Source organism: Acomys russatus, chromosome 5 (assembly GCF_903995435.1).
Source record: "Acomys russatus chromosome 5, mAcoRus1.1, whole genome shotgun sequence".
Taxonomy (NCBI): domain Eukaryota; kingdom Metazoa; phylum Chordata; class Mammalia; order Rodentia; family Muridae; genus Acomys; species Acomys russatus.
The window spans coordinates 27,234,798-27,258,792 of NC_067141.1; the positions used below are offsets into that span (position 1 = coordinate 27,234,798).

At 51.9% G+C, this 23,995-nt stretch overlaps 2 protein-coding genes across 2 annotated transcripts; one reads left to right on the plus strand and one right to left on the minus strand.

Moving 5' to 3' along the window:
* The first annotated feature begins 1,886 nt into the window (after positions 1 to 1,886).
* Ctsf (cathepsin F) lies at positions 1,887 to 6,676 on the plus strand. Its single transcript, XM_051145854.1, has 14 exons — positions 1,887 to 2,114; positions 2,320 to 2,418; positions 2,718 to 2,796; positions 2,894 to 2,955; positions 3,078 to 3,153; positions 3,775 to 3,888; positions 3,996 to 4,141; positions 4,232 to 4,328; positions 4,409 to 4,489; positions 5,447 to 5,566; positions 5,648 to 5,712; positions 5,811 to 5,901; positions 6,301 to 6,359; positions 6,439 to 6,676. The coding sequence occupies exons 1-14, from the start codon at positions 1,902 to 1,904 to the stop codon at positions 6,511 to 6,513; spliced, it is 1,377 nt and encodes a 458-aa protein (XP_051001811.1). The 5' UTR covers positions 1,887 to 1,901; the 3' UTR covers positions 6,514 to 6,676.
* Positions 6,677 to 7,226: 550 nt separating this feature from the next.
* Positions 7,227 to 23,510, minus strand: Actn3 (actinin alpha 3). Its single transcript, XM_051145855.1, has 21 exons — positions 23,344 to 23,510; positions 18,524 to 18,638; positions 18,153 to 18,272; positions 17,748 to 17,834; positions 17,581 to 17,668; positions 16,867 to 16,945; positions 16,710 to 16,791; positions 15,007 to 15,092; positions 14,638 to 14,730; positions 13,892 to 14,122; positions 13,656 to 13,803; positions 11,640 to 11,790; positions 10,986 to 11,094; positions 10,758 to 10,898; positions 10,284 to 10,466; positions 9,754 to 9,888; positions 9,480 to 9,659; positions 8,535 to 8,681; positions 8,381 to 8,446; positions 7,468 to 7,626; positions 7,227 to 7,386 (listed from the first exon to the last, which is right to left on the minus strand). The coding sequence occupies exons 1-21, from the start codon at positions 23,485 to 23,487 to the stop codon at positions 7,228 to 7,230; spliced, it is 2,703 nt and encodes a 900-aa protein (XP_051001812.1). The 5' UTR covers positions 23,488 to 23,510; the 3' UTR covers position 7,227.
* Positions 23,511 to 23,995: the final 485 nt, after the last annotated feature.

A 23,995-nucleotide genomic window follows, 5' to 3' on the forward strand; every position in this document is an offset into this window, starting at 1 on the left:
AAAAAACAAGAATCAACAAGTCGGGCTGGAGAGATGGCTCAGAGGTTAAGAGCACTGACTGCTCCTCCAGAGGTCCTGAGTTCAATTTCTAGCAATCATATGTGGCTCACAGCCATCTATAATGAGATCTGGTGCCCTCTTCTGGCCTGCAGGCATACATGCAGGCAGAACACTAGACTTAATATAAATAAATAAATAAATCTTAAACAAACAAAAAAAATTAGAAGGAGCAGGCCCAGAAGAGCTCCTGGGAGTTTGGCTCAGAGGATAGTCCCATACAAGAACATGTATGGGCAGAGGAAAACCTGGGGTGTCATCCACCTGTGCATGCATATATATGTGTGTGTATGCCTATATGTGTGTGTGTGTATATGTATGCATTCTGTGTGTATATGTGTGTTGTGTGTGTATGTATGTGGTTGCACATGTGTCATCACAGTGAGTGCCACATACATACCTTTAAAAATTTTTTATTATTGATTATTTTTTAATTTGGGTGCTAGAGATTGAACTTACGTCATCAAGCTTGCAAGGCAAGTGCTTTACCATCCCCACTTAGCAGGGCTTGGCAGTGCACGTCTTTACTCCCAGCACATGGGAGGCAGAGGCAGGTGGAGCTCTGTGAGTTTGAAGCCAGCTTGGTCTATATAGTGAGTTCCCGGACAGCCAGAGAAACACAAGTGGTGAGGCCCTGTCTTGAAAACAAACAAAACAGAACTGTCTCAAAGACTTTTTAAAAAATTCCTTGATATATACTTTGCACACTCCACACAGATTTCTGTGGCAAGGCTTATCTTAACAGCTTTAACTGCGAGGAGTCAGACAAGTTGTTCTCGGTAACATCTCCTCCACCAGTGAGCTGAGCTGCTACAAAACCAGTGGGTTTTTTTTTTTTTTTTTTTTTTTTTTTTTTTTTTTTTTTTTTATCCAACCAGTTTATGGAAATTTCCCTTTTAGTAACAAAAGCCCTCCTTCCCCGTGCCTCTGCAAGCGTGCCCGAGGCTCACATAGCGTTCATCTCGGGTTATGCTCCTTTTCTTTATTCCCACACGCATTTTTTACACTTTGGCGATTTCCCCTGTTTTCAGTTCTGGTGCTATCCCTGGCACCCCTGGAACACAGTGTTTAAGTGACTTAAGGTCACTTAAGGTACCCTGTGTACACTGTTTTGTTAATTACTTGTATGGATGTCTTTAAATATCACTATTGCCAAATCCATGGGGGGTGGGGAGGCCACGGACTCGGACTCAAGTTCTGTTTCCAAGAATGACCTTGAACTTCACAACTTCCCGTCTCTTCCTTCTGATTACAGCCGTGCCTCGCCGTACTAGGTTTATTCCGTGCCTGGGGTGGAACACAAGGGCTTTTTGCACGCTAGGCAAGCGCTTTATTCACTGAGCTACATCCTTTGGTCCCACAACACGTTAATAGTACCGACCATCTCGTGAATGACAATAGAGGCCTCAGAGGAGAGATCGTGCCGCGAAGCCAGGTTCTGGCGCCATTTGCCTGGGTTCACGTTTAGAGCCATAATGTAAGCTTCTCTTTCCTTACCTGTGAACAGGACAGCACTTACTTCATAGGTCTGCCATGATTAAAGGGATCTGGCTTTTCCTGCGTACAATAGAATAACGATGGAATAAATGGTGGGTTTTGTTGATCTAGTTTTATTCTCAGCTTACTTAGTGTCCTCTGCCCGCACCCCATCCCACGTGCTCCACGTGCCTTGCGTAAATAAGCGAGCGCGCAGGCGCCAGGAATCGGTGCTCATTGGCCGCCCCAGCGCTGCCCAGGGCTCTAGGGAGACACACTGTGGTCACTGACCTCAGGCTCCGCCCCGGGTCGGTTGATGGGCGAGTTCGTGGGTCGGTGAGTCTGGGTCGAGCAACTTCGCCCTCGCCATGGCGCCCTTGCTGAAGGCCCTGTGGTTACTGTTGTTGCTCCAGCCCGCGGCCCTGGTGCCGATCAAGCCCGAGGCAGACGACGAGCAGGCCCGGGACCTATCGTCCCCGGAGCTGCTGCCGCTCGCCCGCTTTGCGCTGGATACGTACAATTACGGCCGTGCTGCAGGGATGAGGGCCGAGCTGGGGGCCATACGGGGCAGCGCCCGCCGGGTGAGGACGCACCGGGAGCGGGCGCGGGGCCTGGGTCCAGCAATGGTGCAATGTGGAATTTGGCTTAAATTTTGGGTGATGCCCTGGGTGGTGGAGGGAAGGGCTTATGCAGGCTAAGACCTGGTAGGGAGGCACAGATGGGTAATGGGCTCTCAGGAGCAAAGGAGGGGATGGCTCTGCCAGCCTCCGCTTCTCCTCCATCCAGGCCGGCAGGGGTTCTCTGTTCTCCCTTCAAGCCACAATGGAGGAGCCACCTTGCAATGATCCCCTGGTCTGCCCGTTCCCTGTGACTAAGAAAACCATGGTGAGTATTGGAGTTCCAGCTATTGTTGGCCCTAGGCTGGCAAGCAATCGGAATGAAATGGGTCCTGTCAAGAGGCAGTGGTTTCCCCGACCCTGAGTTACTAGTAAGAGATAGAGAGATACTCTGAAAGAGTTGGTATGTGGGTGCTGGGTGTCTGCTTCTGCTGGCCAGTGAGCGCCTCCTTCTTCCTCCAAGTTACGATTGCTTTCCACGTGACCCTCCTTTGAGGAGCTTCTAGATGATCTCGCCAGGACCCTGTTCCACACTGTCCCCAGACTGTCTTCCTTTTCCCCCTCCAGCTCTGCAGTTTTGAAGTACTGGCTGAGCTAGGAAAACACGCGCTGCTGTGGAGAGACTGTGGCCCGCTGAATGCCAAGGGTACAGGTTCTGGGATAGCGCAAGGAGACCGGGATAGACCCGACCATATTGATCCCGAATCCGGCCTTGATTGCTTCTCTGTTCCAACCCTATCCAGAGTATAGAAATGAGACTCAGAGATCGTTCCTTCCGATGTTGGACAAGGATCCCCTGCCCCAGGTGAGGAGCCCGTGTCTGGGGGAGCCAAACTGCCTCTTATTCCTCCTTTTCCTTTACCCTCAATGGGGTAGCCTGGGCTTAGGCTGAACTCCTTGTAAACAATCACCCTTTTGCCTTCTCAGGGCTTTTCTGTGAAGATGGCTGCACTCTTTAAGGACTTCATGACTGCCTATAACAAGACTTACAAATCAAGGGAAGGTAGGACCCAGCCTTGTCTGTACCTGTCCCTTCTCCTATCATGTCACCTTGATATCGAGGCTATAAAGAACACAGGGACCGCCAGGCGTGGTGGCGCACACCTTTGATCCCAGCGCTCGGGAGGCAGAGGCAGGTGGATCGATGTGAGTTCGAGGCCAGCCTGGACTACAAAGCGATTCCAGGACATAAGTCATTGCTGTAGTTCAGGCCCCCAAAGTTGACCGCATCTCTCACTTTGTCACTTTAAAGTCTGTTTTCCCCCACGTCTTATTCTACCTGCCCCAGGGATCTGTTCTTACAAACAGCTTGAGGGACTAAGGCAGTGACTCAGTAAAGTCCTTGCCTTGAAAGTGTGTGAAGACCTGAGTTCAGTCCCCACAACCTACCAGAGAAGCTGGATACCTTAGCCTGGACTTGTAACTGCAGCCGTGGGGAAAAGGGAGGCCAAATTAGGCGGGTGAATCCCAGCTAGCCTAGCCTACTTAAGTGCCAAGCCAATAGCTTCAGGCTTAGTCCAGAGTCTTACCTCTCACCTGGGAAAATGTTGCCTGCCAACCCCACTGACCTCTCCTTTTCTGATCTGCTTGGGTTCAAGCCTCTCCCCTTCTCTTTGGTCCTCAGAAGCCCAGTGGCGTTTTACTATCTTTGCCAGAAACATGATACGAGCACAGAAGATTCAGGCCCTGGATCGTGGCACAGCGCAGTATGGGATCACCAAGTTCAGTGACCTCACAGGTGGGCATGGTGACCGGAGCCCACACAGAACTTGTGCTCCTCAAGCGTCTCATGAGGTCTGGCTTAAAACGCTCATCCTTCTCTGCCCTGCCCACCTCTACCTACAGAGAAGGAGTTCCAAACCGTCTTCCTGAATCCCCTCTTAGAAAAAGAACCTGGCAGGCAGATGCGTCTAGCCAAGTCCATAAATGATCCCGCCCCGCCTGAATGGGACTGGAGGAAAAAAGGGGCTGTCACCAAAGTGAAGGACCAGGTTGGAGCCCCAGAAGTGGGGGTGGGAAGGGAAACTGTGCATGGGGCCTGAGGAAATGGTAGAGCCCTGACCATGTCCGTTGTCTTACAGGGCATGTGTGGCTCCTGTTGGGCCTTCTCTGTCACAGGCAACGTGGAGGGCCAGTGGTTCCTAAAGCGTGGGACTCTGCTCTCCCTGTCAGAACAGGGTGAGCATCCTGCTCCAGCCCCCAGTCCCCAGGCCGGCTCCCTCCAGAGAGCCCCTTGCAACCAGCCTTCTGTCTCCTAGAGCTCTTGGATTGTGACAAGATGGACAAGGCCTGCATGGGTGGATTGCCCTCTAGTGCCTACACAGCCATAAAGAATTTGGGTATGCATTGATTTGGTCAGGAGGGGCAGCAGGTACCACCTGTTAGCAAGAGGGAAAGATCTGGGCACGGGAGTTCACACAGAACTGGGCCCTGGTCTTTATGCTAACCCTTTTCAGCTGAAGACCTACAGCAAGTCCGTTTTGTCAGGGCCTCAGTTATGTTACAAATGTCCACTTTGTCTATTGGAGACACAGTCAGATCTCCAGTGTCAAGTGAGAGAATAGTTGTAAGATTCTGATGCATGGCCAGGCGTGGTGGCGCACGCCTTTAATCCCAGCACTCGGGAGGCAGAGGCAGGTGGATCCCCGTGAGTTCGAGGCCAGCCTGGTCTACAAGATAAGTCCAGGACAGCCAGGAGAAATCCTGTCTTGAAAAACAAAACAAACAAACAAAAGGTTCTGATGCATGACACGGACCCAGTGAATCTTGGTGTTTTCACTTCTTGGAAGTCTGTGTATAATAACTAATTGTAGAAAAGAAAGAAGAAGAAGAAAAAAACCGTTGCCAAAGTAGACAACAACACCTCTCTCTCCTGAGGGGAGGTATTAAATTCAGCCATGGGCTGCAGTGGTAGGTGGATGGTGAGCTAAAGGACTGAGGTGCTTAGGAAGAAACTAGTCCAAGAGCCTGGCAAGGGTCTGAGCTCCATGATCAGTAGACTGTCAGAGTAGGACAGATAACAAAGGGCAAAAGTGCCTGGCAGCCTGGGATGAGACGTCAGCAAAAAGGCAGAGACGGGAGTGGAGTCCTGTCCTTGCTGGTTCCTGTAGCTCCTTTCTCCCCACACCTTTCATCCTAGATGTGTCATCTCTAGTCTGAGGAGATTTCCTCAGAGAGGTGCCGGGGCCCTGGGGGTATGTAAGGAACACGTGACCTCATGTCTGTGGGATGTTTGGCGCACTTCTGTCTGGGAGAACGTGAGTGAGTGATAAACAGGAGTCTACTCATTTCCCCAGGAGGGCTGGAGACAGAGGATGACTACAGCTACCAGGGCCATGTTCAGGCCTGCAACTTCTCGGCACAGATGGCAAAAGTCTACATCAACGATTCGGTGCAGCTGAGCCGGAACGAGAATAGTGAGTGGGGGGTGTTGGGGGAGGGGGTCCAGGTCGATGCTGCCGGGCCTAGGTACCACTGACACTGCCTTCTCCTTTCAGAGTTGGCAGCCTGGCTGGCCCAGAAAGGACCCATCTCAGTTGCCATCAACGCCTTTGGCATGCAGGTGAGGCCCTCGGCCTCTCCTCCTCTTCCCCACCTTTTGTCTGTAGCCCCCCTCACTTCTCCTTTGAGCTGGCACCCTGCCCCCTGTTTTCTTCTCAGTTCTACCGCCATGGGATCGCTCACCCGCTCCGGCCCCTCTGCAGTCGCTGGTTCATCGACCATGCTGTGTTGCTGGTGGGCTATGGCAACCGTGAGTTCCACTGGCCTCCCTGCTTTCCTCCTGACTACTCCAGGCCACAGTTGGGCTGGGCAGTACCTTCTTGGGCCTTTTTGAGGGGGACATCCGGGTAATGCCTAGGAACCTTGTCCTGAACCCTAGACACAGAAGAACACCCATGCCCTTTGTAGGCGGGAAAGCTAGGGCTGTGGGAGGTTAAAGGATTCTTCTAGAGACAATTGGGCAAGTGTTCTCTCCATGGCTCAAAGGTGCCCGCGGTCTCTATGAGGGTGGTAGGTGGGCCTCACTGGCTCCTTGCTGTTTTCCTTGTTCCTATTACACTGTAGACCCCCTGAAGATATCTGAAGGGTGCAGTGTGTTAGTCTCTGAGTGAAGGACCACTGACACCTTGTGTTCCATGTTGTTCCCTAGGCTCCAACATTCCTTATTGGGCCATCAAGAACAGCTGGGGCACTGACTGGGGTGAGGAGGTGAGTTTTGCCTGGTTGGCCCCTCACCCTCCAGCCTCACCTCACCCAAGCACCCTAACCGAGCCCTGCTGTCCCTCAGGGTTACTACTACTTGCATCGCGGGTCTGGAGCCTGTGGTGTGAACACCATGGCCAGCTCAGCAGTGGTGGACTGAGGGACTTGCTGGCACAGGACCTGATGCTGACCACAAGTGGCCCCTTTCTTAGCCTGACTCATGGCCCAGGCTGCTCCTCAGGAGGCATAGCTGGCTGAGGGACAGGAACTTTGTACCTCAGGGTGAGCAGCGGGCACTGGGCTCCTTCTTCCCTCCCTCCCTCCCTCCCTCTCAAGCCCACCTGAGTTGTGGTAGCGAGGAGGGCCTGAAGTGCAGCAGGCTTTCATGAGAGCCAGCGCTGGGGCAAGAACCCTGGGCTCGGGTAAGATGTGGGGGTGAAGATGTTCTCATCATAAACCTAGATTTGTCCTCATCAGGCTCTGGCTTTGCGCCTTGGTTTTCCTCAGTCCGACGGTGTACATTTTCTGGTCCCTTCCACATCCGGGAAATTTGTAACCAGCCTTCTCTAAGAGCAATAAAGAGGGTGTCCTGCTCCCCGGTGTGGTGCGAGTGCTTAGTCTCTGAGGGAGAAGGTGTGGTGCGAGTGCTTAGTCTCTGAGGGAGAAGATGGGTCTTAGGGACCCCTGATGGGTCAAGGTGGGGTAGCTGGTCCTGTGCAAGAACTCCAGGACTCAGTTTCCCCTTTAGAAACCAGAAAGAGATGGGAGAGGCCCATAGCCTGATCTTTATTCAGAAACACCGTGCTGGATGATCTTGAAGCCTCTCTTCTGAGGGACAGTAGGATCTGCCACAGGAAATGCCCTCTCTCCTATGTCAGAGGTCACTCTCGCCATAAAGGGCGCTAGAGAAAGCTACGTAATCCAGGGCTCCAGGTGGAGCCCCAGACCCTTTGTAGGGCGCCATCCGACGGATGCAGTACTCAGCTTGCTCCGCTGGGAGCTCTCGCCGCAGCTCTTCTGGGGTAATGTAGTTCTACAAGAGAGGAGACATTAAAGGCCCATGAGTCTTGGGTCACGCCCTAGCCAGCCAGCTCCTCCACCAAGGGAGATTTACCTTGTCTCCTGCCAAAATTTTGAAGGAGGCTACAACTTGCTCAGCCGTGTCTGTCTCAGCAGTCTCTCGGGTCATGAAGTCGATGAAGGCTTGGAAGGTCACAACCCCAGCTGCGTTGGGGTCCACCATGGTCATGATGCGAGCAAATTCCACTTCCCCCTGCAGAAATAGAGGTCAGGCACCGTGCCCATACGTGCGAAAGCCAAGATGTTCCCTCCTGGGGATTTTTTATTTTTTTTTATTTTTATTTATTTTTTTTTTTTGGTATGTGGCTTATATCATCCCAGTGACAAGATACCCTTTTCTTCCCAAGACATTAGTCAGCTTGGCTTTAGGGACTCCTTCAAGCTAGGCAGAAAGAAGTCTGCCTTTTGCCTGTCGCAATTCCCCTTCTTGCTTCACGGTTCCAATGTTTTACGGTTTAGTGCTCTTTCTTAGAAGATAAAAATGGTCACATACCTCTCAGTGTCTTTTTTTTTTTTTTTTTTGGTTTTTTTTTTTTTTTTGGTTTTTCGAGACAGGGTTTCTCTGTGTAGCCTTGGCCATCCTGGACTCACTTTGTAGACCAGGCTGGCCTCGAACTCACAGCGATCCGCCTGCCTCTGCCTCCCAAGTGCTGGGATTAAAGGTGTGCGCCACCACGCCCGGCTCTAATTTGGTTTGTTTGTTTTTTGAGACAGGCTTCCTCTGTGTATCCCTGGCTGCCCTGGACTCACTCTGTAGAACAGGCTGGCAGGCTGGCCTCGAACTCACAGCGATCCGCCTGCCTCTGCCTCCCGAGTGCTGGGATTAAAGGCGTGCGCCACCACGCCCGGCACCTCTCAGTGTCTTAGATAGCCTTTGGGTATGATGCGCAGAGGAGGTGATTTGTGTGAAGAGGGGGCCAGGCAGAAGGAGGGGTCACGGGACTCACCAGGTCGTACCCCATGGAGATGAGGCAAGCTCGGAAGTCATCGGGCTCCATCATCCCATTCCGCTTCTGTTGATGGCCAGTGGATGTCAGGCTCGGACCCCAAATCCCACCAGCCCCCAAGTGTCTTAGCCCACAGGACTTGACCCCTGCTGACCCGGTCAAAGTGGTTGAAGGATGCGCGGAATTCGTTTAGCTGCTCCTGGCTCAGGCCTTTGGCATCTCGGGTCAGTACCTGGTTCTCTACCTCATTGATGGTGCGGGCAATGGAGGTGAGCAGCTGCTCCCAGCCCACACGAATGTGCTAGAAAGCAGGAGACAGAGCAGTAAGTGGGTGGCCAGGTCTTGGTCCTTACTCCAGTTTTACTCCTTTGGTTTGTTTGTTTGTTTGTTGTTTGAGGCAGGGTTTCTCTCTGTAGCCCTGGCTGTCCTGGAGCTCATTCTCTAGACCAGGCTGGCCTCGAACTCACAAAGCTTCACCTGCCTTTTCATCCCAAGTGTTGGAATTAAAATACATGCGCCACCACACCTGGCTGTCTAGTTAGTTTTACTCTTAATCCACTGTGTGACATTGGGCAAATCCTCCCCTTTATTGGGCCTCTGTCCCTACCTCAAGGTTCTCCTAAGTGACTGTAAACATCCCTTTCTATCTTAAAGTTTGATGACTTATTTTGAATTATTAATCAGCCAGCCATGGCCAATCCTGGCATCCGGCTTTAGAATGCTTTGTGACTCTAAAGAGATCACTTTTCTCTTTTCTCCTTCCTTCCTCCCTCCCTCCCACTCTTCCTTCCTTCCTTCCTTCCTTCCTTCCTTCCTTCCCTCCCTTCCCTCCCTTCCCTTCCCTTCCCTTCCCTCATAAACTGAGAATGACCCTGAACTCCTGATCCTCGTGACTCTGCCTCTCAAGTGATGGCTTAGCAGATGTGCATCACCACACGTGGCCTGGACAGTCACTTTCCATTGCTGGATAGCCAAATCGCCATAAAGACATTGGAAAAGCTTGCCGGGCTGAGTTGGTGGCCCTCCTGGGACAGATGTGCTCTGCCCAGCTGCGATCAAGCTAGGCTTCCCTTCCCTTTCTCCCGAGGGCAAGGCCCACCTCCATGCTGTAGACAGTGTGCTTGTTGTCGAAGACCAGGCTCTCCTGCAACAGCTGGTGGTCACCTTCCAGCCGGTCGATGTTGCTCTTGTAATTGATGATATTCTGTTCCTGCTGTCGCAGACCTGCCATCTGCTCCTCCAGAGATCCGGCCATTCCAGCTGCCAGGCGCCCTACCTCCTGAGAGTGTACCCAGGCAGAATGAGAACTCTCAGCTCCCCGTGGCCAGCCCTCGTCCCAGAACCCAAGTTGTCCCAGCCGTCCAAGCCCTTACCTCCACCTTTCCCTGGATCCAGGGTCCTATGGCATTGGCCTGGGCTGCAAACTGCCGTCGGAGCCTCTCATTCACCTGCTGCTGGGCCAGTTCCTCCTGCAGTGTCTGGTCACGGCTGGGTACCAGCTTTCGGACCTGGGAAGGAGAGTAGTCATACGATGGCCAAGTGTGGGGGCCAGGAGATGGTTCTGAGGTGAGGTGGCCTTCAGGCCCTCAGACCTCAGTTCTTTTTCTCATGAGCCAAAATGGGGTGTGTGGATAAACTCTTGAGGCTCCAGGCTCCTCATCTGTAAAACGGGGCCAATGACATATAGGTGGGCTTGTGGTTGGCATGCACACAATAAAGTCCATGTCTGTCAGTCCTGGTAGGGGAATGACGTTGGAGGTTACCCAATGCCACGTGGAATCTGTGGCACACTCCAGGTGGACGGAAGTGGGCTTCATTCCCCGTACCTTGGGGCGGCAGAGGCTTTGTGGTTCAAATATGCGAGAGCAAGTGGGCACTATGCCGGGCTGCTAGTGGCACTCACCGTGTCCCACTTATTGTTGATGTCCTGTGAGCTGAGGGTGATATAGGGGTTGGCAGACTTTAGCCCTAGTCCGTACGTTTGGCAGATCTTCTGGATCTCTCCTTGGATGCCCAGGATGGCACCTCGCTCTCGGTCAGCCTCAGGCAACGTTGCTTTGAACTGTTCATGTGCTGTTAACAGGCTCTGGTGGGGAAAGGAAGAATCAGCCAGCAAGCCAATTGCTGAAGGCAGTAGAGGGAGCAGCACAACAGGGAGCTAGGTCATCTAGTAATTGGTGCAGGACTCGTCCAAAAGCTTAGGCCTCTTGCCTGACAGCATAGCACTCCATATCGGTTTGTTTGTTTGTTTGTTCGCTCGCTGCTTCCTATTTCTGTTACCCAAGAACCCAAAGGTTTGGCGGACAGGATGTGAGACCAGTTTCCCTCTCATCACACCTAGTGCCCCTCCAACTTTTCCCACAATGTCTCCACTCACTTGGGTCTCTTCCACAGAGTGCACCAGCCACACATCCTGCAGGTCCTCGATAGCCCCATCCAGCCAGTTGTTGAAGGGCGCTGCCCGCCGAGCAAACTCCAGCTGCAGCTGGTCAATGGTTTCTAGGAGCTTCTCCATCCTCTAGGGGCCAAGAGGACCATAGATCAGATCCATCCCAGCTTGCTGGCCTCATCACCTTGCTCTCAGTCCCCTGGCCCACCTGCCCACCTCTAGTGCATCCCTCCTCTTCTGGGTCAGTGTACCCAAGTTATCCCACTGGTCACAGATGGCTTGGCAGCGGCTGTTCACCGAGGCTGCCTCATGGTAGTCCAGTTCACTGATGGGGCAAAAGAGGAATGAGTAGAGGCAGACCCTGGTGGGACCCAAGGCAGGGTCAGAGTGCAGGGAGGACGGTGTTAGCCAGCCAGAGCAGGGGTGGGGTGGAGGGGCCTATTCTTCTAAGGGTCTCAGTGTGTTCTTTCAGGAAGATTGGCACCCAGGATCATCAGCTCCAGTTCCTGGAGGTGTCCAGATGTGGAGCCTGGGGATTCAGAAGCAGGCTTGAGGGAGAAAAGAGAATTGGAGGAGGTGGATCGCGAGAACAAGGCTGACTGGGGTGGTGGGCTGATACCCTGAGGTGAAAGGGGTTTCCAGGTTATGGGGGGACAGGTCTCCCCACGCGGTAGGACAGATGAGTGCCAGTGGATAAATGTATAGGCAACAAAGTGGGTAAGGGGCTGTGGGATGGTGTTTCAGGAAGGGCGTAAGCACTTACTGGGTGTGAGAGAAAACAGGATGCCATCTCTTGGTTACCAAGGGTCTGACGGGTGGGGGTGGGGCTCAATGAGGAGGGGGCGGGGCAGGGTCTCTGACCATGCCTACTTGAGTTCCTGGGCCAGGGCAGCAATGTGTTCCACCCGGTCTTGGTGTGCAGCCAGGTCGCTCTCAAAGGCCTCGTGGCGCCGCAAGAGCGCGCGCACTTCCTGTAGTGAAGCTGACTCGTAGTCACGCTGGTTCAGCATCTCCTCTTTGCCTACTCAGGAAGAAAACAGGGTCCTGTGACTCAGGGGCTGCCACCGCTGGACTGGGAGGTTTCCCAGAATACCCTGAAATGCTATTCTGCACTTTGCCTTTGCTTGCTGATGAAGTCAATGCCCCCTGACCCAGCACCGTCTAGGATGACCTTTGCTGCAAGGAATTTCTTGATATAGACCCCCCCAACTTGTTGTTGTTGTTGTTTTGAGACAGGATCTCTTTATGTAGTTCCTGGCTGTACTGGAACTTGCTATATTGACCAGACTGACTTTGAACTCAGAGATCCAATGACCTCTACCTCTCAAGTGTGTGCCACCACTGTCTCACTTTCGAGCTTCTCCATTCCTCTGTGAACCCCTCAATCTTTTGACCTGGTTTCACTTGTTCACTACTGCACAGTGCCTGTTACTTGGTGGATGGCAGAGCCTCCATGAATACACACTGTATGGATGAATAGTAAATGTGAAAACATTCTTGTGAAAGTGTTTAATAAGGAATAATTATTATAATTTTACAAATAGCATCATCATGACAATAGTGGTAGGGACAATTCATTAGTGGCCCCTGCATTTTGCAGGACGTAATAGGTATAAAGGTTCAGGGATTGCCCCAGGGTCACCTAAGCTGTAAATTTCAAGAATTATCTTTCTGTTCATTTTTGAGACAAGGTCTCTCTACACAGCACTGGCTGTCCTGGAACTCACTATGTAGACCAGGCTGGCCTCAAACTCAAAGATTGCCTGCCTCTGTCTCCCCAGGGCTGGGGTTAAACAAGTATGCCATCATTCCTGGGGACTTCAGGAATTCTTACAAAAATATTGAAATATCGTTATTTTATTCACTATGCCTTAATCCATCGTTAATGTTTGTTTGTTTGTTTGTTTTGAATGGACAAGGTTGGTTTTTAAGGAGCCATTCTTTTTTAACATTTATTTTTATGTGTTTGAATGTTTTGTTTACACATGTATATGTGCAACATGTTCACGCCTGGTGCACACGGAGGCCAGAGGTGTGTGCGGGACGCTCTGGAATTGGTGTTATAGATGGCTGTGATCCACCATGTGGATACTGGAAATGGAACCCAGGTCCTCTGTAGGAGCCAACAGTGATCTTAACCACTGAGCCATCTTTCCAGCCCCAAGAACTCATTCTTTTGTAGGACTGACATCTCTAACAGACTCCTGCGTGGATGATGTTATGGAGAGTGATATATTTGACCCACGTAGGGTTCTACATCAATATGCTTGGAATATGACAGTGATGCTAAGATTTGGGACAGATTTATCTTTGGACATTTGTTTTGTATTCAAAAGCCAAGTGATAAATGAATCAAAGAGGAGTACAGAGGGCCAGAGCCTGAGAGGAGGGAGATTAGGTTTATAGATAACAGCAGAGCGGTAGTGGTGGTGGTGGTGGTAGCCTAGAGGCAGGTCAATCTCTGTGAGTTCAAGGCCAGCCTGATCTACAGAGTGAGTTCTAGGATAGCTAGGGCTACACAGAGAAACCCTGTCTCAAAAACAACGACAATAATAATAATAATAGAAAAAAGAATAAGTTTATAAATAATAAAACTCGCTCCAAGAGGAGCCCAGATTGCACTCCAGTAAGTAGAGATGGAATGAAAAATTTGGTCTTCAGCCAGGTTTGGTAGCTCATGTCTTTAATTCCAGCACTCAGGAGGCAGAGGCAGGTAAATCTCTGCCTGGTCTACACAGTAAATTTCCAGGCTAGTTAGCACTATATAGTGAGGCAATTCCTGAGGTAATGGGAGAAGGAAATTTGGTCTCCCCTTCCCTGCAGACATCTCCTCTGTCCTAAGCATTTTGCCCCAGGAAGGAGTCCAGCCCCATGAGATGTACCGACCCCGGGTCCAAGTTTCATGCAGGGACGCCTTCTGTTGGAACTTCTCAGCCAGGTGCTGAAGCCGCTGCAGGCGCCTGATCTCTGAAAGCAGCCAGTCCTCATAGCCCTTCTCCACCTGCTCCAGTCCCCGCCATGCATTGGCTATGTCCTGTGTGGGAAACCAAGGTGGCCTCCGTCACAGTTCACCCAGGGCATACAGGCGAAGCTGGAGCCCCCTCATGCCCGGCCCAGCTCACCGACACCAGCTTGCCCTCCGAGGGCATGAAGGCGGGCCGGTGGCTCAGGCGCAGCTTGGTCTGCAGCGTGTTGAAGTTGATCTCCAGCTGGCACTTCTCCTGCACACGGGGAGGCTTGTGCAGGCGCCGATAGTCTCGGAAGTCCTCCAGCTTGCGCTGCATGGCGCTCATGCTGGGTTCACCCACGCGGTTCTCGAGCCATGGGACAGTGCGGCGGATCCACTCCAGCAGCTGCCAGGACCAGAGCAAGGCAGAGAGTTCTGAGCTGACCTTCACACGCCATCCATCTCCACTCCACACATAGACTGTGGCCAGAGGGCCAGGCCTCAAATGCATGGAGGGGACTTTCAAAACTATAGAGCACTGGTCAGAGGAAGAGGATACTTGTGACTTGTGTGTGTGTGTGTGTGTGTGTGTGTGTGTGTGTGTTTTGGGGGAGGGCGCTGGGGGGTTGAATCTATGGTTTCCCATAGTCTAAACAAGCACTCTACCACTGAGCCACATCCCAGTTCCAGGACAATCTCTGAGACCAGGCATCAAAATAGGTTGGCAGGGAGAAAGGGACCCTATGGCTGCCTAAATACAAGAGCAGGAAGGGATCAATGAATGAATGAATGAACAATTAGTGGATCAGGAATGACCAGGAGTTTTGGTTGACAGAAGGTGGTTGACAGAGATGGTGGGGAGGCAGGTCAGTGCAGGCAGGCAAGGAGTACAGTGGGAGGGGCCTCTGGCCCTAGGCTCACCTCACTGGCCAGTTTCTCATATTCTTCCATCAGCTTCTCGTTTTCCTGGTTCACAGCTAAGACCTTGCAGATCCTGTTGGCAGCGGTCTCTGCCTGTAGTGGAGGCAGCAAGAGAGCTTAGGACAAGCTACCTCAGACACCCCAACCTTCCTCCCTGTGTACAGATTGGGAAAGACGGGTGATCACATGTTTAAGGTAGGAGGGAGCTTTCAGGACAGAGGCTTCCGCGGCCCCCCCCCCCCCCCCCGCCCCAGCTCCCTGGAGATCCATTGTGTACAACTGAGCCCTCCCACTTATATGCCTCAGCACCTTCAAATGTTAGCCTAACGCCAAGGTTGGGCCCTACCTAGGCAGCAATGAGACCTTTACCTGTTCAGCCCCAGCAAACGCATGGTAGAAGCAGGAAACATAGGTCATGATGGCTTTCTCATCTGGTTTGGGGGTGTTCACAATGTCTGTGGGAGGACAGCAAGATGCGGTTTTTGGTTTTTGTTTGGTTTGTTTTGGTTTGTTTTTTGAAGGAACTGGGAATCAAACTCGCAGCTTTTCTCATGACAGTGTTCTCCTCAACGCTTCTCTCATGACATGTGTGTTGGCCAAAGCGAAGTTGGAGAGTGAACTGAAGACCCTCCTCTCCCGGGAGAAGGGGAAGGATACAGTCAGGATGACAGAAGTAGAGGCATCTAGTCACTGGCTGCCAGCTACCCCAACCCCAGGGCTTTCTTCTTTCAGGAAGCCCTCTGTGATCACCCCAGGGCCTGGTGGGAGACCATTCATGAGTGTGCAGACACGGAGGCCCTCATGAGGGATCCGTGAACATTGCCTGGTGTCCCAGCCAATCTGTAACTCAGTATCCCTGCCTTTTCTCTAAGTCTTATGATTTCCCCCGGAAGCAGTTCTCCTTCATACACCGACACCCAGGATACCATGTAACAGTTGCTCAGAAAATATTTGCTTCTTCATTGACTGAACATTGCCTGGGCCCAGGGAGCACAGGCAGGATGTGCCCCAGAGAAGTTTCCAGTCTTAGGAGCCAGTATTATCCTGGATAATCTGGAGGCTGGGATATGAGACACAGGGTGGATCCATTCCACAGAGGGAAGCCAGGAGAGGGAGGACAGAGGGATGGACCAGAAAGCTCATGGAGAAGAAGAGTGATAGTATGAAATATTATAAAAAGAGCTAGGAGTGAGCCGGGCGCGGTGGCGCACGCCTTTAATCCCAGCACTCGGGAGGCAGAGGCAGGCGGATCGCTGTGAGTTTGAAGCCAGCCTGGTCTACAAAGCGAGTCCAGGACAGCCAAGGCTGCACAGAGAAACCCTGTCTTGAAAAAAACAAAACAAAACAAACAAACAAACAAAAGAGGTAGGAGAATGATACAGTACATGTCTATAATTCTAACCTGGGTGGGGGAGGCAGGACAATCAGGAGTTCAAGGCTAGCCTCAGATACATAGTAAGTTTAAAGCTAGCCTGGACTACATGAGGCTCTGTCTCAAAAAACAAACAAACAAAACAAAACAAAACCAAAAAAAGCAACCATAAGATTTTGAAAAGGGAGCCGGGCGTGGCAGCGCACACCTTTAATCCCAGCACTCAGGAGGCAGAGGCAAGCAGATCACTGTGAGTTTGAGGCCAGCCTGGTCTACAAAGCAAGTCCAGGACAGCCAAGGCTACACAGAGAAAGCCTGTCTTGAAAAACAAAACAAAGATTTTGAAAAGGGGAACTGGAGAGCTGGCTCAGAGGTTAAGAGCACTGTCTGATCTTCCAGAGGTCCTGAGTTCAATTCCCAGCAACCACAGGATGGCTCATGACCATCTATAATGTGATCTGATGATGTCCTCTTCTGGCCTGCAGGTGTTATATGCAGGCAGAACACTGTCTAAATAATAAGTAAATAAATCTTTTTTTCTAATAAATAAATCTTTAAAAACTATTTTGGAAGGGAAGAAGGGTAGGGATAGAGTATGGGGCAGGAGTAGAGCATCACTGGAGGAGGGAGATCAGGGCGCGGTGTGGAGCTTGGCCTGGGTCAAGTGTGTACTATGGACTGTCTCACCCACTGATCTCACCTTCTGCATCCAGCATCTTGGGGATGTCCAGGTACTTCTCTGCCACCTCGAAAGCCGTGTTCAGGTTTCCAATTGGGTCATCCTAGACAAGCATGAAGGGGACGGTCAGCAGAAGGCTGAAACTGCAGCGTTCGGTCTGCGGGTTATAGAGGCCCACCTTGCGCAGCTTGGCGTAATCAATGAGGTCTGGCCGGTGGCGGTGGATGAGAGCACAGAGGGCCAGGCCATCCTTCCAGCTGGACAGAGAGAAAGAGTTGTCATATCCCACCCTCAGCCTAGAGGAACTCCAGTAGGACAGCCTTTTCTGTGAAACGTAGTCAAGTACGAATTCCTTCGTCCCTCCTTGCCAGACCAGCTCCTCCCAGCTCCTCCTGATCCCTTCCCATTCCTAGGGGCCAGACCAGACCAATTATTATTATTATTTATTATTATTATTATTATTACTACTACTACTACTACTACTACTACTATTATTATTATTTTGGTTTTTATAAGACAAGGTCTCTCTGTGTTAGCCTGGGCTGTCCTGGATCGGCCTGCCTCTGCCTCCCGAGTGCTAGGATTAAAGGGGCGAGCCACCACGCCCGGCCAGACCAATTTTTAGATGTGTGGCATCTCCGGGTGTTTTCTGGCTAAGATGTACTTCCAGGGATATCACAGCAGCTCCCTGCCCCAGACTGTTCTGCAGACCTCCCCCATCCCCACCTTGTTCAGTCCTGTTCGCTTCAACATATCCTAAGACCTTACTTCAGTGGCTGTTCCAAGAACTGAACTGGAGCCCCTCCAGCCGCTGAGGTTTGGGATAGGGCCCAGCCTACACCCTCATAGACCAACACTGCTCACTGTACCCTCTTGAGGCCATCAAACAGACCTGGTATGGAAGTTCTGTACGTTGACATTGCGGTATGGGGCTGTTTTCCGCTGACACCAGAGAAGCAAACCTTCCTTGGCTGAGGTCTCTGGGTGGCAAAGGGGTAGAAGTGTTAGCTGGGAAAGCATCTGAGCTGGCCCTTTCCACCTGCCTCCTCCTCTGCTCACCTTCTACAGAGATGTCCTGGATGGCAAAGCGGAGAATGATGGTCCAGATCATGCCCAGGGTCATCTTCAGGTTCCCATCAACAATTTCTGCCAGGAACAGGGGTCAAAGGTTGAGCTCTAAGCCTGTGTGTCCAGGCCTCAGCTCACGATGCCAGGGCTCAGCCTCCTGGCCCTTGTGTCCCACTCAAGGCCTGGTAGCTAGTACGTAAACACCTAAGAAGTGGCCCATAGTCGTCTAGTGTTGTTTTAGAATGATTCGTTGGACACCTGTTAGGCACCAGGTGCTACCAGGCATTTTGAGTACATTTGCTTCTGACAGGCAGGAGTAATTATCTCCACTGAGTCTCATAGAAGAAACATGACTCCCCTGAGTTCTTCCCCAGGTCCCTCCTGTCCCCTTCTCACCTTCAGCACCGATGGACACAAGCTTAACTCCTTTGCTGGCAATGAAGTCCAAAGCCTTATTGACATTGGCGATTTTGTGGAAGCGCATCTTGCCTTTGTCTGGCCTGGGCAGCCTCTCTCCTGAGTATAAAAAGCAAGAGCAAGGGTCAAAGGTCATGAGAGGGGAGCCTGGGATGTACCTCAGTAGTACAGTGTTTGTCTAGCCTGACTGGCAGCCTGAATTTGATTCTTAGCAATATATATCTTTTTTTTTTTTTAATTTATTTAAAAATGCTGTTCTCAAGCTCTCTAATACAAGTCCCTTCCACCACCCTGCTGCCACCATTCCCACAGGTCTCCAGATTTCCCTGACCACAGATGTGCACCCTCACCGGAAATGACCTCCAGGAGCAGCATGAGCTTCAGGCCATTGCGGAAGTCCTCCTCGATGTTCTCGATCTGCGTGCCTGCCTTGCGCAGATGTGAGTTGCACCATGCAGTGAAGGTCTAGGGACAGAGGACAATGATTGGACTGTGGGACTGGACCAAGGGGCCGAGACTGGTGCACACAGACCCAGCTCCTCCGTGAGGGTAGGTCTTAGAACTCAAGGCCCTGGATGTACATCCTGGTGCAGCCGCTGGCTTGCTATGTGTTCCTCTCCAGCTCCTTTCCCTTTTGGGATTTTCGTTCTTCTGAGAGAAGAGAAATGGCCCTGGGGCCACTGTAGGTGTCAGTTTGGACTTGGGACCTCGCTGTGGCCGACTCTCCAGCTTTGCCTAATCTTAGTCACTGGAAATGGAACTAGAAAACACTTCAAGGTGTGGAGTTGCCTGAGGGTCCAGACTGCCCAAAGATATGGTGTCTAAGCTGAGAGCTCCTCAGGGGAAAGGCATCTAGAAAAGAGGTGGGAATCAGTTGCCAGGGAGACCTTGAACGGGCCGGGGGAGGTGGGGGAGCATTGTGCTACTGATCAGCACTCTATTGCTGCTTCCCCACTGGGTCTCCTGGAAGGGAGCTGTTGATGCCTGCCAGGCCCTGCAGTCCACATGGCCTCCTTCCCAGCACCAATGACCCTCTATCTCCCTGGATCGGGATTGGCTGTCTGTTGGGAGTGGAGCTCTTCTGTCACTACACATACACCTGCCACCAGCTCTGGGCCCTTGATGGCGTCCACAGCTAGGTTCCAAGCCCAACTGCCATCCCTCTCCATGATCTAGAGCTGGCCCTTGACCCCTTTGTGGTTTGGTTTCTGTATTTGTCCACGTAAGGGGGATCAGGCTCTGTAATGTCTCTGGTCATTCCACCTCCAACCTGGCAAGATCCCGGAATCCAGAACATTCCTCCTACCACAAGACAGATGCTCCTGAGAGATGTCATTGGAAGCCAATTAAAATTCTCTCCTCAGCCAGATACCCAGGTGCGCTGGGAGCTGGAGTATAAGAGGAGTCTATAAATATTGGACAGCTGTCATTGCTAAGGGACCATGGTGAGGATCTGTCACACGGATGACTATATAAGTGGGTCCTTAGTTAATAGGAACCAAGCAGTTCATTTTGTTTGTTTGTTATTGTTTGTTTTAGGGGAGTTTTTTATTGAGACAGGGTTTCTCTGTGTAACCCTGGCTATCCTAGACTTCATTTGTAGGCTCACAGAGATCCACCTGCCTCTGCCTCCCAAGTGCATGCCCGGCTTGTATTCTTTTTTTCTACAGTTGCTTCTACCACTAGAGTCTGGATGCCCTCGGTCTACAAATGGCAGGGGGCTAGGCAACTTAGTGATAGGCGGCAAACATGAAGGTTTTTTTTAGATTGTCTTATTCATTCCAGAGTTTCATGTTTTTTGTTTGTTTTGTTTTGTGTTTTTGCTTGCTATGTAAGCAACTGGTAAAAATGAGCTTCTGCTCCTCCTGCCTCCATCTCCTGAGCCCTGGGATTACAGACATGCACCACCATACCCAAGCTGGGGCTTCACTCATGCTAAACTTAGTCAGAACTTAATTGTCAACATAGCTACATCCCCAGTCCCGAATATGAGTTTTAACAAGAGGTAGCCCAGAGCCAGGCGTGGTGGCGCACGCCTTTAATCCCAGCACTCGGGAGGCAGAGGCAGGTGGATCACTGTGAGTTCGAGGCCAGCCTGGTCTACAAAGCGAGTCCAGGACAGCCAAAGCTAACACAGAGAGACCCTGTCTTGAAAAACAAAACAAAACAAAACAAAAAACAAACAAGAGGTAGCCCTGCCCTAAATGAGTTCACAGCCAATCAGAGCTGGTCTCTGAGGTGTACTGGCAGGGACATGCAGAGGGAGCTGGGGTGGAGGGGGACTTTCTAAACTAGGTGGGGATCAGAGCTGAGATGGAAGAGAAGGCCCAGGAAGGGCAGACAAGGGCATGCCAGGCAGAGGCAGACAGGAGGGAAGTGAGTAGTGAGAAACAGTTGGTCTGTGGGGCTGCATCACGGTGGCAGTGCTGGAACAAAGCTGGGGGCGTTGGGGTGTCAGTGGTGAGAGACAGACCGGAGGGGTGGCGGGGGCCAGGTCATGCATGATCCTGCGTGCTAAGCCGGGGAGTTTGAACTTGATCCTGAGAGCTACAGAGAGTTGGCAAAGCTTCAGGCAAGAGGGAGGCATCAGAACTTAGTTATCTTTGAGACTAGCTTCCCAACACAACCCTGGCTATCCCGGAACTCATTTTGTGGAACAGGCCAACTGACAGAGATCTGCCTGCCTTTGTCTCCCAAATGTAGCCCAGAACTCTGGGTGCAGAGTAGGGACAATGATTATCAGAACAGGAGAGGGAAATGAGGAGGTGGGAATGAATACAAGGAGTAGAGGGAGATGGGGGTGGGTAGGAGGAGGTAGGGATTTCATTCTGATTCCAGAGCTTCTTAGGGCCTAGTGGTTATGAGCACTGCCCCCAGATTGGATCCCAGCACCCATATCATGGGGTTTATAACTGCCTGTAACTCCAACTCCAGAGATCTGACACTCCCTTTTGATCTCCATGGACTTCCATGTACATACACATAAAATAAATCTTTAAAGAAAAAAAAATTAATGTGTTTAGGGAACATCTGGTATGTAGCTCAGATAGTCGAGTGATTGCCTAGCACACAAGAAGCCCTGGGTTTGCTGGGTGGTGGCGGCACATGCCTGTAATCCCAGCACTCAGGAGGCAGAGGCAGGTGGATCTCTGTGAGTTCGAGGCCAGCCTGGTCTACAAAGTGAGTCCAGGACAGCCAAGGCTACACAGAGAAACCCTGTCTCAGGAGGAGGAGGAGGAGGAGAATCAGCTACTGATCAGAAGTTCAAGGTCATCTTTGGTTACATGGCAAATTCAAGACTGGGGTGGGCTACATGAGGTCTTTTTTGTTTGTGTTTTGAGACAAGGTTTCTATGTGTAGCCTTGGCTGTCCTGGACTCGCTTTGTAGACCAGGCTGGCCTTGAACTCACAGAGATCCATCTGCCTCTGCCTCCCAAGTGCTGGGATAAAAGGTGTGCACCACCACCCAGTGCCCAGCAACATGAGGCCTTTTAAAAAGGTAAGAACCAATTGTCCTTTAATACGGTCAGCTGAAAAGGACTCAGGTATCAGCGGAGAACAGGAGTGCTCCAAAGCTGGACCCTGGAGTCACTGGTGAGTGAAGAAGCACCAGTCAAGGAAGCATGCAGGAGCAGGGATGGATGGGGCAGGGCAGCACCTGACCAAAAGGACATTCCAGTCTTGTGATAAACAATGTGGAATGAGGAAGAGATAACCCGCAGGCCCATCTACAGGGCACGGCCACCTGGCTTTCAGAGCATCTATTTAAATGAGACCGGCAGATGTCATGGTGGGGACAGACAGACTTGGATCTGGAAGAGGGCTGGGTGGCTGGGGGTAGGGACAAGGAGCAAATGGCTGCTGGAGCCAGAGTCAGGGATGACATCACGGGGGGGGGCGCGGGGGGCGGATTGCCGAACTCAGGGACCACAGCCATGCTTGGAGACAGGTGCAGGAAAGTAGGGGTGGGGTGGGGTGGAGGGTGGATCATCCCAGCCACCTCAACCCAGTTAGCTCAGGCTCCTCACCCCTGCACTCAACTCCTGTGGTCTAACACAGAGGAATTGCTCTGGTTCTAAATTCTGAGGTTTCTCAGGTCTTGCCAATTCTACTGCTTTCTGGAATCATGCACAGTTGGCAAAAGGCAAGTACAAGGGCTCCGTGGCGCTCTCCTTATGCCTGCCCTACAGATCCTCAAAGTGTTCTCAGTTCAGATGGAATCATTTTCTCTTAAGGGAACTCAGGTGTCCTGCTCCCTCCGCTGGGGAGCTAGGATTGAAAATAGTTCAGGGAGGGAGGGGGCAGTGCCCTACAAGGCTCGGCCTGGGCAACAGCTGCCCACATGGCCCTCTTGAGCTCCCCCAAAGGCGCTGCCTCAGCACAAGTGTCCATCTGGGCTCCTGGGTTAAGTTACTGGTAAGGGGACCCAGGGCTTCTCTCCTGACCTTCTGGCCTTTTCAGCAGACTCAGGGCTTCTAAGACAGGGAAGGGTATCTTGGAAAAGAGTGGGGTGGGGCAAGGCACACAGACCCTCAGATGGGAGTATGCTTTTTTCCCCCTCACAGTATATAATAGGCTGCCCATCTCTGCCCCTTTCTGGGCCTCAGTTTCTTCAGTTGTCAAGCCAGTAGAGGGATACAAGATGGTTCTTCTTCCCTGCACCCCCAGGTCCACTGGGTACATGCCTGCCATGTTTTCCTCAGGATGGTGTCTGGAGATAGTTAACTGGAGAGTAAGTAGATGTGAAGCCAGCAGCCACCACCGGACTCCACTTTATAGGTGAGGAAACAGATAAGGGCCATGGCTGTCCCAAGATCACACAGCAAGCTAACCACAGAGGAACATAACTTCCTGAGAACCCTTCACCTCCCACCCAAGAACAAGTCAGTCTCCTGGACCTTGCCCGAAATCCACTTTTCACCTGCAGAAGTGGGGCAGTGGGCTCAAAGGGAACTCCAGGGACTCCTTGACTACCTAAATCCCTCCTGAGGAATCCCAGCCTTTCTTCTAAATCCTTGAAGACAGCAGATAGCTGGTGGGCAGAGCCTGGGTTGGGGAGTGGCAGCCTAGATTACAGGCAGGCTCTGCCCTTGAACAGCCCAGATGCCCAGGAAGAACTGCCTGGCCTCTCAGCCTCAATTTTGCCTTTGGGAAATGGGTGAGCACTCACTTTCCGCTGCTGTTTCTCCCAGGCCGGGTCCAACAGCAAGTCACGGTCCCAGTCCTCCTCCTGTTCCATGTACTCGCCGCCCCCGCCGCCCGAGAAGGGCCCCTCCCCGGTCCCCAGACCCTCGGGCTGCATAACCATCATCATGCTTCAGGCTCTTGGCTCTGCTCCGCTCCTCTGGGCGAGCTCTTGAACGCTCAGGCTGGGTTAAGTAGGGCCCGGCCAGCCTCAGATCAGGTTCCTACTAAATATGGGGGAGATGGGTGGGGCCAGATAGGGGGCGAAGGAAGGTTGGGTCTGGACCAGAGAAGAGATTGTGCTGGAGTCAAAGATTGCGGAATCGCGGGGGATGCTGGGGTGACTACTGGCGTAGATAGCGGGTTCGCATTTTAGCTCTGTGGTTAGCTTGCTGTGTGATCTTGGGACAGCCACGGACCTTGTCTGTTTCGTCATCTATAAAGTAGAGTCCAGGTGGTGGTTGCAGGCCATCCTAAAGGCTGCCCCTTGGACCTGAGTCTGTCCCCATTCAAGCACTGCGCGCGCGAGATAGACCCCTATTTCTATTTCACAGTCAGTAACAAGAAGTTGTTTGGGGAGTTTTCTAGGGTGATGGAGACACTCGAGCATAGGGAAGGGCTCGGGGCCAGACGATAGG